The sequence below is a fragment of the Cuculus canorus genome, chromosome 15 (genome assembly GCF_017976375.1).
Source record: "Cuculus canorus isolate bCucCan1 chromosome 15, bCucCan1.pri, whole genome shotgun sequence".
Classification (NCBI taxonomy): domain Eukaryota; kingdom Metazoa; phylum Chordata; class Aves; order Cuculiformes; family Cuculidae; genus Cuculus; species Cuculus canorus.
In genome coordinates, this window is record NC_071415.1 from 531,155 (window position 1) to 549,964 (window position 18,810).

Here is an 18,810-nt window from a genome sequence, read left to right on the forward strand (position 1 = left end):
GAATGTCCATGACCCAATGTATTCCAGGGAATATCGATTGGTTCTGTGTCTAGGAGCAGAAGGGCAAGGTGGGGGCTCTATGAGTGGTGTGCTAACTGAGGGCTATCGCCTTGTCAAATTCGGGGTTTCAAATACTTCAGTAACACTTCAATCCTTGCACGCTGAGTAGCCGATTAGACATAAATAATTCTGAAAGCCTCCCCGTTAAATGGGTTCCTGCTAGTCCCGGTTCATGTAGACACTGTCCTGCATTCATACTGCACAAATATAGAGAAACTGCCAGCTTTTCCCTTTGCTGGTGTCTTCCTCCCCTCTGGTCCTTCTATCTTCATGCTTCTCATGATTTCCTTGGGTTATCTCAGTGTAATCTCATCAGGGCAGGGACTGCTTTCTTTTGGCTGTAGGACTCTGAACAGTGCACTACAGCCACAAAAGCTTTTCACGTCAGGACTGGGAAGCGCAAATTCCGTGATGTGACCTCCTTGGAGGTGTTTGCTCAAGGCTCATTTCAAACCATGTCAACTAGGTGCCAGTAACTGAGTTACTAAATAAAAGATCATGCTGATGAGCTTCATCATCTGAATTAACACAGGACTCTGATTTTCCAGAGATGGTAGCAGTGCTTGGAAAACCAAGGAGTTCATTCAAGATGTCTTACAAACACTTCTTCATGCCGAGGAGTTAGTGGGGGATTAAGTAATTTTGTGTTGGTGGGAATGTTTCAGCTTGTTCCTCCTTCTGGCAGACAGCAGAATGACTAGAAGGGACAACAAGATGCCCGTGTGGCCTGACTGTCCTGTGGTGTACCAAGCTGGAGGCATGTTCGCAGCAGTAGCTCTGCTTTAGCAGTGGTGGACGGTGTGAAGGAGCTCCTGCCTCCTTGTTTCACAGGCTGCTTTGCTGTTAATGCAGGTCTCTTCCTCAGCAAGGAACTCTCTTCCCAAGTACCTGATGCAGCAGTCTCTCTTCTACCATTTTGTTAAAGAGAAGGAGGTTGGCCTGCTTGCGCGTGTACTTGAATAACCCATCCACGGGACAAGGCATGTGTGCAAAGATCCATGGCCAGATTGTCCATTGGAAAAGCCGGTGTGATTAGGTGGGCCTTCCTGGTGGAATTTGCAAGCGTTTCTTGTACCCAAGTGTGACATTTGAGGTTGATTTTTAGGTACGGCATTGTAAGGAACAGCCACTTCTTGCTTTGCCTCCCTCCCTTGGCAAGCGTGTTAGAGTGGAGAGGGCTATAAAAGCAAGCATAGGATAGGTGAGCCGCGCTGCACATCTGTGGTGGAAGAGTAGAAAGAAGCCTGATCCAACTAAGAAAAATGCTGTCTAATTGTCTAGATAGTGTGTTTAGATGTCCTACCTTGCTAATAGAACAGCAATGCTAAGCAGTTAGCTGATGGACACCATAAATCCTGATGGGAATTGGACTTCTTCCATATAGTCTCATTCCCTCTTTTCTTCAACTCTAATTGTATCATTGTCATTACTCCATTAATTCCTTTTTGCTTCCAGTTATGAATCAAATTGTTTCTGTTTCTGTCAGTGCATCTTAATATGAATGCAGCTTAGTCTGTAGCATGTCACCAGCGCTGGGGCTCCAGGCGGAGTCCTCCGGTGATGCAGAGTGTGGTCAAGGTTGTGTCCTAATCTGACTCTCGTTTTTCTTGCAGGCATGGGTCGTGGAGAGAGCCTGTTAACCCTTACTATGTCAACACGGGCTACGCTTTGGCACCAGCGACCAGTGCCAACGACAGCGAGCAGCAGAGCATGTCCAGTGATGCCGATACGATGTCACTGACAGACAGCAGCGTGTAAGTAACTCCGGTCTGGTGGGACAAGAAGTGGGACAGTGGCATGTTTGTCTCGTAGCAGTGGTGCTGCTGTTTTGTTGGTCTGGGGGTGAAATATCTGATAAACCAACGTCATGGTCATTCTCACTTATTATTTGGTCATTGTGCAGGCTACTTGTCAGTTTTGGGAACATCAGCAACCTAAAATGCTTTGAGTCAAACTAAAATAAATGCTGCTCAGTTGGAGTTCCTGCAATGGTTCTTTCCAGGTGCAAGAAGCATTGGAAATGTTGGATGGGTTTGTAGTAAGTGATTGAGGTATGGTATCTTCTGAATGTCAGGCAGAGCTTTCTACTTACCTGGGTACTTCTTGAGCTTTTTTGCTCCCAAACTGTGCGCAGTCTTCAAGTGTTCTTCAGGAGGATTGGTGACTGACCAGTTCTAGTTTGTGTCTTGTGACCGCTGCCCTTGAACACAGCTTGTACCGATAAGCCGTCGCCAAATGTGTTTTGCTTTCTTCTTGGTCCCACCTTCGTGATAGTGCCCTGTATCTCACCCACCACCTTCCATAAAGGTGGTCTGCAAAGGGAGAAAAAAGGGGTTGTGAGATTTTGTTGTGACTGCATCTTGGTGATGGAAAAAAAGGATTTGGGGGAAAATATTCAATATTTGGTCTGTTTTTTTAGTAGTGCAAATGCAAAGTGTCTTTCTGTAGAGCAGAAATGCTTTGATTCTTCAAGAAAAAGATGACTCGTTTACAGAATGAGGAGAAGGTTTTATTAACGACAGTGCTGTAAACACAGAGTCCTCCAAGAGGCTTGTTTAGTGTCACTGTGAATGTCAGGAGCTGTCAGACCTTATTGGAGAAACTTTCCAGCCTGAGTCACGGATGCTGTTAATGCAGCAGTTCCCCACCTGCCCTCCGTTAACTGGTGGTTGTGCAACACGTGGGATGGCTCAACGCGAGCCAGCAGCATCCTTGTCTCTGGCTCCGCAGAGGCTTAGAGCCTCTTGGGAGTGGTTATTGAGTCCTCTCTGCTCGCTGCCACCACCTCAGACTGCATCCATGGCTTGTTGCAAACTGGAGAGGCAGCCCTTGGCCCAAGGAGTGTGGGAGGCAGAGGATCCTCCAGGACAGAAAGCTGCAAAGGGCCGCTAATTAATGGCTCCACTGGTACAAATCCAGCTGCTTTGCGACATCCTTCTGTGATTCTTCATATTCATCAGTTTATGTGGAGGAGTACTCTGAGGCTGGCAGGGGTCGTGTAACTTCTTGTTATCAGGAGAGACAGATGTAAGAACTCTTCAGAGTTAATTAGCTTTTAGCACTTCCTTTTCCGCTGGTGGGGCTGCACTGATGGTTACACCTGCGATAAGCTGTGATCAGTCATGCCAGAATCCTTCACTCTCCTTATTTTTATTTCAGTAGCCATAATTTATTTCTTTCACTGTCAGAAAAATTTCTGTTTGACCATCCTATGCATTCTTTCTTCTTTGCTCCTTTTTCCTTTAGGTATTTTATCCTTTCTATGCCCACCATAGGCTGCTTCTAGGACTTTAATTACCACTGACACATGCACTGCCTTCTGCTAATAACTACCCCCATCTCAGTGCCTCGTTTTAAGTCTAAAAAATCATACGGGTAAGCCTGTGATCTTTCTTTCTGTGCATCTCAAGCTGGATGCATGCAGATTGATCCTCAAATTGGGATTCTGGACATACAGCCTTGACCTTTGGCTTACAAAGACTGTCTGCTTTCAGCACTTGCTCTTCATTACATCCTTTCAAATTCCAGTTCCAGGTTTTGTTCGGTTTTTACATGGCGTTGCTGAACCTGTCTGCCTCCTGAGTTTCAAAGGAATTTCTGCAGAATTGCTCAAGGCAGCAGAAATGAAGAACAACCAGACGCAAGTTAAAGAAGGGGCTCCTGCTGCTTGACAAGACTTGCATGTCTCCGTGCTTTGAATTTAGGCCTCCTCTGAGGAAAATGGCAATAAAAGCTTCATTTGCTGATGAGCGAAGTTCTTCCCTGCGTGTGCTGTTTACATACAGCAGTCAAGCTCGAGAATACAGAAATCTGGCTTCTGCTCCAAGGCAGCACATGAACTGGGTGTGATCCCACGATGGAAACCTCCCTGACCCTCCATCAGAGAAAAATGTGTCCAGACAATCAGGATGCAAAGGTCGGCTAATTGAGGAGTGCTAATAGTAAACCATGAAGGCAGGCAGGCGCACAGAGAACAGGGCTTGATGCAAGATGTACTCTTCCAGTCTTGGCCCAGCTTGAACCTCAAGGTATTGCAGATGTCACCAGCTCCCATCCAAGCTCTGATATTGTAGTGATCATGGCAAAGCAGGGTTCGGACGTGGCTGCATGCACAGCTCAGCTACACAAAGCTGCTAGCAAAGACCTGGGTGATGCTCTGGCCTCCTAAGCTGGGGCGAAAGGAGGCAGGCACAGGCTTTCTGGGAGCGTGCAGCTCCCCAACGTGTTTTTAAAAGTCATTTTTGTGGTACCAACTTGCCTAACGGACAAACTTTCAACAGGATGTCTTTCCAAACACTGGTAAATGCTATTGTAATGGGTTGAGCTTACGTAACGATGGTGTTATCAGTCGCTGTTGTTCGAGGAGTTTGCTTTTTGAGTGGCTTAGAAAACATTGCTCTTAAATGCCTGCACTCCGCTGGTTATTTTTCAGTCTTCCTGTGTCATACAAATTCCTCTGCCCTTGTAGGCAAAACAGCTCCGGTCCTCTCTGCTGAAACCTGTTTTTATAATCGGCATGGCAGCTGGGTTGTTTTAGCTGGTTTATGTGGAGGCAAGGTCCGGAGAGGGCACGGTGAAAAGCTGTGGCGAGCACTAGCCCAGCAAGCGTGCCGAGGATGCAGGTGGGGCTGAGCTGCTCACTGCTGGTGTTTGGTGTTGGGTCGGGGCTTTAGGGCTCTGCCTCCCCTCTTTGAGCTGCTCAGAGCCTGCCCCAGGCTTGCGATGGCGAGTTCTGAGCTGCTTTTGCTGTCTCAGATAACCCCCACTTATGGATAGCATAGCATCCTCTCAAGCCGAGGAGACAGCCTCTGGGTGGGGTGGGGTGGGGTGTCCCAAGACACTCAGGGGAAATTAAGGCAAATCTAAGTAGGAAGGCAAGAGGCAGAAGCTGAAATGCATTAAATCACCATGTGATATTCCAATTCAAATGCAGAAATGCCGTATCTTTCTCCTCTTTTTATCTGCAGGAACTTACAATGGGTAAACAGGAGGTGATGTCTCCTCTCTACCCCAGCACCTTGTCCAAACAATACTCCTTCCTCTGGATCTTATCATGTGTCCTGGCTTATCTTGGTGGGGAGATGAGCTTTGCCTTCCTCCAGGCGCTTGGGAAGCTGGTGGGCTTGGGCTGAGAGATGCTCATTCTTCTGTCATTCCAGTCCAACCTGCCCTAGAGTAAGAATGGCCATTCCTCAGAGCAAAGGGATTTAGGACAGTGCTTACTCCTTAAAAAAAATCTGACAGATAAAATATTATTCCTTGGATGAATGGAAAATGCCTGGCAATTTTCCCATCGTGCTTCTTTATGTGAGGAAAGTCTCTCAGTGATGGGGGTGCTTTGATAAGAGTAATTGGTAGAAAATATCAACTTGGCTGTACATTTGTTTCCTGTGATCTAGAATGACTTTGAGTTCTGCTGTATTTAAACAAGTTTAACAGATTTTTTTTTACTTAAAAGATCCTCAATGATAATTTCCAACTTGTTAGGTTTAATGGTTGGGTTTGGGGGCCATCTGTGGAGGAGCAAAGAAAGCCATTGTTAGAGGAGTCCAACTGCAGCACCACAGCAAAAACTCCCTGCTCCCCAAAGGCTTTTGCGGGTTGGTTCGGAGAGGAGAGGGAGCTCCTACATTTCCCCAGTAGCAAACCAATTGCATTATTGTTAAGTAAATGATGGAAATACTCTTGCTCCCCGCATTGCATGTCCTAGAATGTCCTGAGTTGGAAGGGGCCCACAAGAAGAATCCAGCTCCTCAAAGCATGGAGCTTTCTGGTGCTGGAGAAAATCACGTGATGGAACAAGGAAAAACAATTTGGGAAAGTTTTAGTTTAAAAGTAGATATGCTCTAAAAAAGTTTATATATATATATTATTTCTCTATCTACTGAAAATATCTCAAAGCAAGGTACCTGACAAAAGGAAAACAAAAGTACGGTATTGGTTTTCCTTGCTTTCCCCCCATCTATTGAATAAGGTTTTGTTGGGATAAAATTAAAGTGCTTATCTTTGAATTTGCTTCCTCTGGTTGAGTTGGCACAGTACATTGAACGAAGGAATGTTCCAAGTTCAGAGGTGGCATTGGGGAATCTAGTTAAAATGACATCAAAGGCAGCACAGCGGGGCTGAACATGTGTTTGAAGCCGGATAGATTAGAGGCCATTATCAGCCTTTCGCTACTGTGCTGGGAACAAAAGTCGCTCTTTCCGCTGGGACTGCTGCTGGGGAGAATTAACAGAAAAAAAAAAGAGAGAGAAAGAAAGAAAAATTGCACCTTCTAATATAATGCCACTTTCTCTGCGAATGGCCATGTGGCTTTAGCGTGCAAGTTGTGTTCTGGCACCCAGGTTTTGTGCAGCGGTTAAGCTGAAATGTTGTCTATTGATGCCAACCAGTGATGGCTAAAATAGTCCCTCGGCTTTTTATTTTTCTTCTCTAAAAATTGATACTTGTTTCGCGTCCAGCCAGACTAGAAAAAGCAATATTGTGGTGCAATAAAACTCTTTAACCGTTGCGATTTTTAGGTTGTTTTTTCGAATAGAGGTTCATCGTTAAAGAAAACAAAGCGGCCTAATGGAAGCTATCATAATCACCTGTCAGTATAGCCGATGCTTGGGGAAGTTGCTCTGCTCCTGCAAGGTGTCACTGCTGGGGTGATGCTCCCAGACACACTTGTCCTCCTCCCGCATTGCCTGCAGCCACTAGCCAGAGCTGTAATTAGCCTGGCTAATTTTCTGTTCTCTCATTTGTCTTCTTACTGAAAAGCACTTGTCATTAATCACAGGTTTTATTTCATTTTAATGGCGTTTAATTTTGAATGCCTGGGTTACTGCATGAAATTGCATTTGTCTGATGTAATTTGGTGGCGATTCTGCCTGCGCCCACATTTCCAGGGAGCCAGCGGAGCAGCAGGCACGGAGAGTTGATGGTGACGGTCCTTGCACAGGCTGGTACTTGTAACTCAGCGGGTTTGCAGGAAAACACTCCAGTAAATCGCATTTCCCTTGCCAAATGGCATCTCGACTTCAAAAACCCATTGGTTAAACTGTTTGGCTTGTGTTCTGGAGAAGCAGCTGCGCTCGGCACTTGGAGAGGGGGTAGGTGCTAAGGACATTTGGCCTCTGCAAACATCGTGTCTCTGTGAGATGGGCTGGGACCGGCTGGTTTGCGCTGCTTGGAGTGGGGCAGCGACTGAAGGAGGCAGCGCCTGTGCATGGAAATTGTTTGGTACTTGCAACAAAACCAAAGTCCCTATTCATTTCCATGCTTTTCTGTGACGTTGCACAGCCTTCCCAAGCGGTTGCTTTTTCTCAAGTGGGGAAATGTGTGAAATAAAGAAGCAAAAGTCTGAATTGCCAAGCGCAAGGCTGGGATTTGGTTTGTTTTCATTGGTTTTTCCTCAAAATAACCCAGTATCTCCAGGACTTGGGCCCGTGTCCTTATTTCATACCTGAGCTCCACCTCACTCTCCTTCTTGTCTCAGAGTGTAAGCAGAGTGGTCACAATGGTGAGAACAAAACTGCAGTTCCTTCCTTTCTTTGCCTGAAGTTATTCTCAGCCAGGGATGGCTGGCAGTGCTCAGCAAAGCCTGGTGGCTGTGACCCCTCATTGGTGGGACCCACGTGCCCCAGGCTCCCGTCTTTGCAGACAGGCTCTGTGCAGCTCAACTGAGCAGAACTGCACCGTACCCAAGCTCACAGCAGAGCCACGAACCCACCTCCCAGTCTGTCAGGATCAAGGATCATTGCCACCACTGTCTCCTTCCCCTGCAGAGACCTTTATCACCAGTTTTTCCAGCAAGGGCACAAACCTGAGCAGAGCTGCTTCACCCGAGTGTCACTGCCCTTGGCATCCCTCCCTAACCTTGTCCAGCTTCCTCTGGGGTTCTTCTGTGCAGTAACTTCAGTATCGGCCCATAATTTCAGACTCGGGTCGTCTTAAGAGCAGCAGAGACTTCCCTTCCACTTTGATAAGCCATTTGTTCCTTGTCCGAGTTCCCCTTGCTGTAGATGCTCACTGAGCTCCCACTCCTCCTCCTCCCCCCACTCCTAGCCTGCCCTGTAGTTTACTGTGTACATTACAGGCTCTTTTATAGAAAGCAACCAACTATAAAAGGTACCAGGATGTGGTCCAAGTCCTTCTCCCTGCCCTCTGCCTAGGGCAGCGGTCGCGGGTGCCCTGCCTCGCTCTGCTCTCAGCGGGTGCTGTGTAAGTCCCTGGCATCCAATGCTCCAGCACTGCTTGTGCGGGGACCTGGGCGAGCATTATCCCCACCATGGGTTCCTCTTCTGCTGTGCTCACCCTGGGCATGCAAAGCCTTTCTCAAATGTAAAGGGGTTTCCTACCTGCCACTCAGCAGCAATAAGGCTTAAATGAGCGTCGTGTATCAGAGAAAGGCACTAAAGCAGAGCGTGTTGTTGTTTTATCTCGGCAGAGATGGGATCCCGCCGTACAGACTCCGCAAGCAGCATCGCAGAGAGATGCAAGAAAGTGCCAAAGCAAATGGACGTGTGCCACTACCTCACATTCCTGTAAGTAGCACTATCTCCTTCCCTGGAGGTAAATATGCAAAATATGTGAGATCTCTAGTGTGCAGTTGCTCTGCTCGCTCCAGTTTAAACCCCCCCTTAGCGCTGTATTCAGTCGGGGATGTTTTAAGACAGAAATCCACAATGCTAAGAAAAGATGACTTCTGCCAAACTCATCATCCAGGGCTACCCAAAAAACATAGTTTTTGTTAACTGTTCAGTCAGTAGCTGATTGTTTCTCCTGGACAAGAACAGAAGCACTGGCTGGCATCTATCTGCAAGCAGGTTCTGTGCCCTCAGGTGAGCTGGAGGAGTAGAAGGCCATTGGACATGGAGACTGATGTAGCTCTCAGCCAAGGTCAGCTGGGGAGAAATGCAGCTGTCCTGAGCGGTATTTCTGCACTGGGCAGCCAAAGGGAGCTGTAACCTGTTCTTGTGGGCTTGGCAAAGCCCGCCTGGGGGTACGAGGCAGAAGAGCAAAGAATGTGCAGGCGTAAGTATGTCATTTGTCTGATACTGTCTCCCCGGTTGCTCCAGGTAAGCAAACAGCTTTCAGAAGGTGAGCGTACCTCCTAGGGTTCTGCGGCACCATCTGCGGCTCCCCTTATTATTATTTTCTTTCTGTGAGAAGTTACAGGTGACATTTAATATCTAGCAGGGAATAAAGGTGCTTCTTTCCTCTTTGGACAGCTGGACTCCAGTGCAGATCAAATAGGGAGAGAAAAAAGACCCTCCATCTGCTTTTTCCAGAAGTGCCTTCAAACTTGACGCAGCTGTTCTCATCCTGCCTGCACAAAGCAGCACAATACCAGCAGAAATACACCCTTGTTTTAATCTGATTTAAAAAAAAAAAAAAAAAAGAATCCAACAAACCACCACTCTTTGTTTTGCCTTTTAAATTAGATTATTTTCCTTAGATTTAAGAGGGTCTCCTGCGCTTTGATCACTGGGTTGACAATAAAAGCCCTGGCTGTGGACGCTCGCTAGCCATCCTTGCTCAGTCACCTCTCTTTTCACACTGTTGCTTTCACAGTGTGGTCGCTGTTGAAAAGGCTGGCTGGGTGCCTTTTTATGTCACTTGATGCCGTTTTTACTGTAAGCATGGCTTTGTTAAGAGTTGAAGTTTGAAAGCTTGGCCTTTATTTTTTTGTTGTTGTTGTTGCTGTTCCCCAACAGTGGGAACTACTGAGTGAATATTCTCCGACTTCAAAGCTTGTCAGTGGCTTACCTTTTGGATAAAAATAATAGTGGCTTTCTGTTGATGGTTTGCACTGGCAATGCCTCGATGAGCTGCAGGTTATAAACTCAGAGTCTGGAGCATTAAATATGTATAGTGAGCTCTGCTTTAACGAACTTCCATCTGCCAAACATTTCTTTTGTGGAACTGAATAAGTGTCATTCCAGCAGCAGTTCCTTGCAGGCTAATTAGTTTTACTTAGCATTAAATTTTATCGACCTTTTTGGAAACCAGTTAAAAAAGGGGGGGGAAATCAAGTTTTAAATTGGCCACCTGCTGCTTATAAATTTTTATATTATCCTACTTATCTACATGGTCTTTTAGAATTACATATTCCTCCTAAACTACACACAGACGCTTCACAAAGATTTTTCTGTGAAACAGCTACTGTTCCCATTACATTCTGCGCTGTAATTTTAAGTCCCAGGGAAAAAGGCATCTTGACGCATATTTATAGGGGAGGTGAGGACTGAGGAGTCGAGTTAGTTCTAGTCTTTCTCCAGGGAATAAAAGTTTAGTTCAGACACTCTGGCACCTCCTGGCAGCCAATTACTGACACGGAATTGGCATCGACTTCAGAGAGGCGCTGCTCTGCCCTCGCTTATCAATCAGCCGAGAAAGGAGAAGGTAATTAGACAATATGTTTTGACAACACTGGTGTGAAATGTTATAAAGTTAGTCTTTTAAAATCGCTTCAAACTGCATGCTTATTGAATTTGAACTTCCCCAATTAGCAAGGACCTATGCAAATGTTTTCTCAAGAGTTGCTTTCCAGAGCCGGTGGTTAGGCTATCTCGCAGCCCGTGGCCTCCGCCAGCCGCCTGGACCTGGTGGTTAGCGTGCTTTGAAACGTGTAGCAATGACTAAATTGCAACCTTCAAGTGAAGGTCTCCATGGACTTCATATCTGCCCAGTGTAGCCAGAGTCCATGCTGATAGTGCGTGCAGAATGCGTGGCATGTTTTCCTAGTGATAGCAGAGGACCTCCTACTTCCGAAAAGTCATTTCAGAAGTCCTTTAGAGACCTTACTGTTTCCTTACAAATGAGTTTTGGGGCTGTTACGCTCTGAAAGAACTTCTGTTGCTTTTAATAGCGGCGCTTTAACTTAGGTCCAAAGCTATAAACTAGTGATTATGTGTTCGTAGGAAACTGCCCGCTAGTTTCAACAGTCATGCTGCCTCCAAATACTGAAGACATGTGCCGGTTATGTAGGATGCCCGGCTCTGCAGCAGGAGATGCTGGGGTGTGCGTGTTCTGCCTGTTCCTTAGAAACTCACGAAGTTTAGCGAAGTTGAGTTCTGTGAAGTGGCATTCTGCCCAGGAATGCAGTGGGTGGTGGTCACTAGCAAGCAACGAGACCTCCGGTTTGTGCCTCTGGCAGGAACCGATTACACGGTGGGTGAGTGGTGCTTTTCATGTGGTTTGCCATCTCTTTCTTGGATTTGAACAGAGTCTTGGATCACCAAGGAAGGAAAGAACAAGCAAGTTCCCAAAGGAGGGATGAAAGCCTAGAGAATGTGCGGCCGTACCTGTGCTATTGCACTGTATTTACCCTGGCTCTGGCATTCATCTGTTCCCAGGAGAGGATGGGAAATTCTCCTTTTCCCAAGAAATTCAGAAAAATCCAACCTCAAGCATTAAGACTTGGGATTCCTTTGTTTGTTTGTTTGTTTGCTTAACCACATAAAGAAGCCATTTTATGATTTTCTTGCTGTAGCTTGATCATAGAGTAGGAGTTCTCCTGTCCTGCCCCATAGTCAAAGAAGCTGCTGCTCTTTACGTTATTCCCACACGAGAAGGAAAAATAGAAGGAGCAGCAAAGCGAGTCAGGCTGATGGCTGAGTCCTCTGTGCAGAGGTGGCTTCCACAGGGTTCTTGAGTGGAACAGAAGGTCTTGAGTGACCACTCTGCAATGCTGTAAAAACAAGGAGGAGCCCTGTTCTTGTGCTGCCTGATAACTCCAGCTAAATGAGCCTTCTGCTCCTGCGAGCTGGGAACCTGCTCAGAATTCTCATCAGCCATTTTATGCCATTTTCCTCAAACGCCTCGCAGCAGCGGGACTCCTTGCTAATCCCTGAATGCTGCTAGAGTGGTTGCTGAAATCCGGCTATCTGTGAGCTCTGCCTCAAGTGTTTCTGGTATGGAAACACCATTTTTCCATTAAAAACATGTCACAGTGGAATGCGTTATTAATCTGGGAAACACGGGCATACAAAAGTGTTTTTCTCCTGGATTCTCTAGCCCATTTTACCTCCAAGACTGACTTTTGAGCTAACGTCAACTACTCAAGCATCATGGAGGCATCAAACCTCCTGTAGAAGAGGGAGATTTACCAACACAGGATTCTTTGGCCCTGTCAGAAGTGGTTCAGCCCAACCCATGGATCCCTGGCACTGGTTAGAGACCTTTACCTAGTGATGACATTGGAAAACTTACTGTTTCATCTCAGAGCAGCTGAGATTTATTCTTCCCAAGGGGAACACACAAGCCACAGTGAGATTCTTCCCTGGCGGCCTTTTCAGGTAGAGATCGTAGTAAACCCACACATTTTGGATGCTGGTGTGTCTGATGTGCAACGTGGTCCTTAAACCTCAGTTTCTCAGGGAAGTAGGAATCCATAAAAACTCCATCTGCCTCGTGGAGCAATATCCATGCAATTCCCACTCTATTGGCTCCAAGAAAAGGAGAAAACATGATAGCAGGCGCTAAGTGGAATTGTGGGAGAGCTTGTGTATCTCATGTTCTAGTAGACCACATCTTCCCAAAGGTAGCAGAGCTTCAGCCACTTTGTATGTCAAGGACAGAGGACAGTGTTCTGGTGATAGGTACCCCAAGAAATCCTGTCACTAGGAAAGATTGCTCCATCCAGACCAGTTCAAGCAATTTCTTTCTTCCCAGCCCACCTGGCATTCAGCCTCCCATCCATTGTTTTCTGCAACCTCCTAAACTCTGCGTGGTTTGGTTCTGGACAGATTTGTCTGCACTAGTGGCATTAAATAAAAGTAGATAATTAAACAAAACATTTGATAAAGTGCCTTTAGATAAAATAATTCTTTAAAATTAAGTGCTTCCTTTCTGACTGTTCTGAACCATAATGGCCAGAGATCTTGTTCTGGTCCAGACTGGAGGGCTGCATCCTCCAAAACCAGCCAGCTCTCAGAGAGTGCTGCACCCTTTACTTGGAGCAAAAGCATTCAGAGCCGTTCTGATTTCAGAACAATAAACAGTTTATTTACGACACCCTTGGCAGAGCTCTGTGTGCTCACAGGAAGCCAGGGCAGGTTCAAAATCCTGACGTGCTGAAGGATTCTCCTCTGGGCACGGGCCTGGCTGGTTTTTGATAGAGCATGTCTCCCTTCCAAAGTCGGGCCCATCATTTGGCAGAAGTTTCCAACAGTTTGTTATCTTAAGCCTTCTGAACCAGGTCAGTGCAGTCCCTGTTTGTTGTCCAGGGAGGCAGAGACACCCTCTGCAGTTGTTTCTGTTGTTTCAGCACAGGCAATTTGCGTTCATTATTCTGCCATACTGTTAGTTTTGGGAAAGTCTGTGTGGCTCATCCTTCGAGGTAGGAACGAAGTCAGACCCATGGTGATGCTCAAAGCATCCTTCTGCTTGCCAGCTCTCTGTGAGCCACTGTTACAGGCACCCACCAGCACAACGTAAGGCACATAAACTGGTTTTCGTGGGGTGAAGTGAGGTTTATTTCAGTTGCGTTGAACTTTGACGGTCAAGGAGACCCTTGCTGCACAGAGGGGATGACTGCACAGAGGCGATTGCATCTTGCACCCTCAAACAGCCTGCTGAGGACTCTCCACGCTGGTGTGCTGAGCGGAATGCCCCAAGGATAGGGCAGTGGGTTTTCTAGATGCAGCAGTTTATCAAGGAGAGGAAACCGACTTCATCCTAAAGATTCTTGAGTTCAATTATTTTAATTTCTGTAATTGAGATTCAGTCACCTCCAAACTTGGAGAAACTGGACAAACGTGCTGAAATATCAGATGTGAAAGACTAAAGTTGTCTTTATCTCGAGTTCCCTGAATAGAGCAGCGGTTCTGAATGTCTTCAGATCCTGAAGAGGGAGTGAGCTGTGGTCCTGAGGCACTGCTGAGCCTGGACAGAACCACCTTATTGTAACAGGACTTGAACATACAGGTTAGCAAACTTTTACCTTTGCAGCCTCTGCTGAGTGCTCTGGACTGTGATTTGGGATGCTGCATTGCATCAAAGGGTATGAAAATAAAGGGAAATGCTTTCCCGGTTCTGCTTCTCTATGGAAGCTGCTGCGGTAGCTGCAATGGGGAAACCCGGGACTGTGATTGCTGAGCACCAAGCTGACTTTTGTTAGGCTCGTTAAGTTTCTAACGGAGCAGGGCTTGGTGCTGCTCTCGTATAAACAACCGCAGGGAGGGCTGGCATGTCTGAGGTGTCAGAAGAGGGAGAGAACACATCACCCAACAGGTTGCGACTTGTCAGGTACAAGAGAGATTTCCCTCCTTGGGAATCGCTGGTGCTGCCTCATGAGGTCCTGGCTACAGGTTTGGAGTTTTTGAGGCAAGCAGAAGTGCTAAGGGGGGAATGGGGAAACATCACCTGGATTCTGAAAGCTCCCCAGGGAGTAGCAAGGACCTGCTCTTCCACAGCTTTTCCCATGACAGAGCATGACTGGGGCCCGTTTCTGAACTACCTGAGGTCCAGGTGCTGGGATTAAACATGCTGTTTGGGCCCTTAGTGCCAATAATTTTCAAGACTAAACATCATTTTTGTTGGTGAAAACAACAAATTTATTTTTCTGCAATGTTTCTTTTTAATCCAGGCCATTGAGTTCAGAGCTAGAGGTCCTGGTGACAGCAAACGCTTTGTCATCCTGGGGTGGAAGCCACCCAGTAGCTCACATATGCGCCCTCTCTATTGGCTGCATCCCTGGATAAAGGGGATGGTTCTTTGGACTGTTCCTGGCTCAGATGAGTCCGTCCTGCCTGAATCAGCATCAGGTGGAGCTGTCAACCCCTCTGCCTGTTGCAAAGCAAGTGCTAGAGCAGACAGTCCTTCTGCCTGCAAAGCAGGCATCCTTGCGGACGCTGCAGCCCAGCACCATCCAGTGTGGAAGCGAAGGTGACAGCAGTGAGCTCTGGAACTCAGATTTCCCAGCAGCATTGTTTGGGTCTTGTTCTGAGTGAACAAAACAAGCAGTGCTTTTACTGCATCCTCTGCAACTCAACTTTGGTGTCATGGCAGTTGTCTTCAGCTCCTCAGTGCCATCAGTAGGATACTTACTACCTCTATTTTTCTTTCTTTGCCTTCCACTCAGTAACTGGCAGAGAGAGAAAACCAATAGGATTTGCATGCTTTTGTCAGGTTTTGAGGCAAAGCGTTATTCTAGTCTTTTACAGTGATCTTTTGGCTGGTCCGAGGTAAATTTGGGTGATATCTAATCTTCCTTTAAAGATGTCAGGCTCAATGTCTGCTTCTGATGTTGCATTTGTTCTTTTGCAGTGAATTATCTTCTGTCTTCATACTCAGTTTTATCTCTGGGCCTATAGAGTGTGTATGTCTCTCTTGTTGGCATTGAAGTATTTTAATGTAGGTTTTTATACTGTTGAATTTTCCATATATTTTTCCTCCAAATTAATTTTTTATCTCTGCTGTGTCATTTTATTTTTTCTACTATTTTAACAAAATAATGCAGAAGGTATAAAAATGGAGGGGGAAATACAGCAGCTGAGTTTCATAGTTCACTACACAAAGTTCTTAGCCCACAGCTCAGGAATCTAGGGACAAGGTAACAGCGTCGGGAACCACGAATGCCCTTGAACTCCCATAAATATTCATTTGTTCACCCAGATCAGGCAGGAAAGTGGTATCTTTGCACTGGTAAGGTTGCTGTATGGATAAAGCAAGCAGGAGATTGTTGCACGGCTCTCAAGAGCTGAGATGCAATCCTGCAGGTCCTCTACTAAGAGAGGATATTTTGTGGGAGCGAGGGCCTTTTGTGGGTGGGCTGAGTCATAGCAGATTTGGAAAATAGGAAATTTTGAAGGTGACAGGATTTTCTCTCCTTTCTATGGCTATGGGCTGGATTGGCAGATTGACCAGCATGTGCTGACCTCCCTGGGGTAAGCTGAGTAAGTGTGTGTAAGAGTCCTCCTTTCTATCAAAGCAAAAACATCACTGCATGACTTTTGAGGCTTGTCTGTACCTCCTTTGAGACCTGGATATTCCTGTTGACCATGTGTACATTGGGAGGAAACCAATCACTTCATCCCAAAGCAGAGCTTGGTGCCAAAAGAGCTGCTTGAATTGTGGCTCCAGAAAAACTTTCCCTTGTGTGGTGCGGTGTGCCGAGCTGGTGCCAGCCAGGAAGCTCGTGGTAGGGGCTCAGCTTCCAGCATGCCGGTCCTAGGCTGCACCTCTGCGTCTGCCAGCCTGCCCTCCCTCAGTTCCCCACCAGAACGACTGGCATTTCCAGTTATCAAAGCCTCCGGAGTAAATGTTTTGATTTTCATACGTCTTTCACTAACCCCTGGTGTGTTTTTTCCCCCAGCGTACATACCGAATGCCAAAGGATATCCACGTTGAACCAGAGAAGTTTGCTGCAGAACTGATCAATCGTTTGGAGGAAGTACAAAAGGAACGTGAAGCAGAGGAGAAACTAGAGGAGCGCCTTAAACGCGTTCGAGCGGTTAGTAACCTTTTTGCCTCCTCTACCAGCCTGAGAGTCTGTCTGTGTACTGTGCACCACAGGAGCGTTCAACTGCTGTAGAAGCAACCAGGGTGAATGCTCCCCTGCTCAAACAGACACGTTCATCACTTGCATGGGAGCTCCTGGAGGTTCCCATTGCCTCAGGAGCTTCCACAGTGCTGTTCCCATGACCATGCAGGGCTCTCTGAGCTCCAGCATTCCTTCCCTCCTGTGAGGTCCCAGCTATGGCACAGCAGTGCCTGCTTCTGTCATGCAGTGGGGGCTTTGCATCATGTTCTCTGGTACCCTCACTCCCCTGTCCATCGCAGACTTTGTGAGCAATCCCTTCCATGCCTGGAAGGGCCCAAGGTTGGATGGGCCTCGGTCAGCCTGAGCTTGTGGGATGTCCCTGCCTGTGGCAGGGGGGTTGGAACTAGATGATCTTTAAGGTCCCTTTCAACCCTAACTATTCTATGATTCTATGTGAGGATGAGGACAGTGTAACAGGGCTTCACCTTTCCTTGTGAGGTTTCATGTGATCCCTATTTCCCCCAAAAATGGTCACCAAATGGCAGGTGATGTTACCCTTGGAGGTGTTTGTGTGTGTTATCAAGCCGTTCCTATCAAAACAAAAGGGTTCTGCCCATCAGTGCCTAGCATATCCCTAGAAAATTTGGAACTGGTCATATGTAGCATCTAAACCTTCTCTCCTGGGCAGAGAAGTGCACTGACTCTACATGGGTGGCTGGAGAAACCCAGCCCTTGGCACTGCAGGCTGTCAGCCCTGGTCCTGCCAGGGCCCTTCAGAGTTCAAGGACTTGGTAGATGAACCAAGGGAAGCATGCAAGGCTTTTAGCTCCACCACAGGCTCCAAAAGGGAGAGAATGAGGTGTTGGTCATCTAGTATTACCTGCGTGAGACACCTTCTTCAGCAGTATTCCCACCTTATCTTCTATTTCAAGATACTGCATTTCACGGGTACGTGTATGTCTTGTGCCGGAGATACAGGAGAGCTTTCAGGGGACATCAGAGCATTGCTGAACATCACATGTGGCTGTGTAAGTACAGCCTTGCATGAAGAAATTGTGGGTCTCTGCAGATAATAGCTGCTGTAGCCCTGAAGCGAAGGCTCTGTGCTTTCAGAGGAGCTGAGCCTCTGGGGCTCCAGGGCAAGCCCTTCAGCCCCGTTAGAGTATTTTTCAACATTCATCAATATTTTTAAATGTTCATCTTTAAACAGTAAAGAGCTGTAGGTTATAGCATTTGCTTTAAATCATGCCCCTATTTCAAACATGGAGAAGCAAGGAAGGCAGAGGGATCGGTAAGCTTCCCTCCAGCTCCAACCACTGCCCAGCAAACTCCTACATCTCTGTGTCCAGCACTGAGCTAGAAAAGACCAGCAAGGTGCTGTTTTGTGATTTGACTTCTATTCTGCTGGAATTGGTCCATTTTCCTCTCCAGTACCTATTGCTTCCTAGACAAAACCGGTATAACTATAGCAGCATTTTCCGCTAAGACAGTCCTAGAGCACTCTTCCCCCCCTCCTCCTCTTCCTCATCCTCCCATGGCTTCCTTGCAGCCCCCACCTGTACCAGGCTACATTATCCCAGCCTTCTTCCTCCTTGAAGAAGCTGCCAGTAGCATTACCGTAAAATCAGCAAATATCTATGTGCCAGAGAATAAATTTAAGTCTATTTAAACACATTTTTGTGTGACTTAATCTATGTTTAAGCCCAGGACTCCCACTAATGCTATATATTAAACTTCTTTGCTGCCTCCAGAATGTATTTCATTGACTGGCTGGCATCTGGCATCAGCCATTCAGGAAAAACTCAGAGTAAGCAATTGTAGCTTTTTTAGGTCAGCATTTAAAGTGCGGTAGCTGCTGGTATCGGCAAGAGGAGAGCTTGAATCCTGATAGATCACAGGGCTTTTTTTCTATGACCTGAACACCAGGGTAACCTCTCGCTGGGTCTGCATGGCTCACTGCACAGTGGCACCGGCAAAACTGTGAATACTGGTCACGCTAAGCAGTTATCGGCTTAGCAGAGAAGCTGGAGATATTTTACAAAAGCTAGGAAAAAAGAATATTTCTCCCCCATACAGAGCTGCCTGCGGGTTCCCTTTCAAAGCCACATCATGCAGTAACGTCAAGAAGAGGCATCTGATTTGGAGCCAAACATGTTTTACTGAAAAGACTCTGAGATTTCTGGTTTTTGAAAAGAATAAACTCTGAATTCATTACTTATTCTGAGCAACATGGGAGAGGATTAGAAGATATGCACATTCCCTTATTCCTTTTTTAGCCA

General features: G+C 46.7%; 1 protein-coding gene across 1 annotated transcript in view; it reads left to right on the plus strand.

Annotated features, from left to right (window-relative positions):
* Nucleotides 1-18,810, plus strand: part of AXIN1 (axin 1) — a 79,110-nt gene that overhangs the window by 46,568 nt on the left and 13,732 nt on the right. Inside the window, exons 3-5 of the mRNA XM_054080799.1 lie at nucleotides 1,674-1,814; nucleotides 8,492-8,588; nucleotides 16,364-16,501. Of these exons, the coding sequence (XP_053936774.1) occupies nucleotides 1,674-1,814; nucleotides 8,492-8,588; nucleotides 16,364-16,501 (376 nt within the window). The remainder of the gene's footprint in view (nucleotides 1-1,673; nucleotides 1,815-8,491; nucleotides 8,589-16,363; nucleotides 16,502-18,810) is intronic.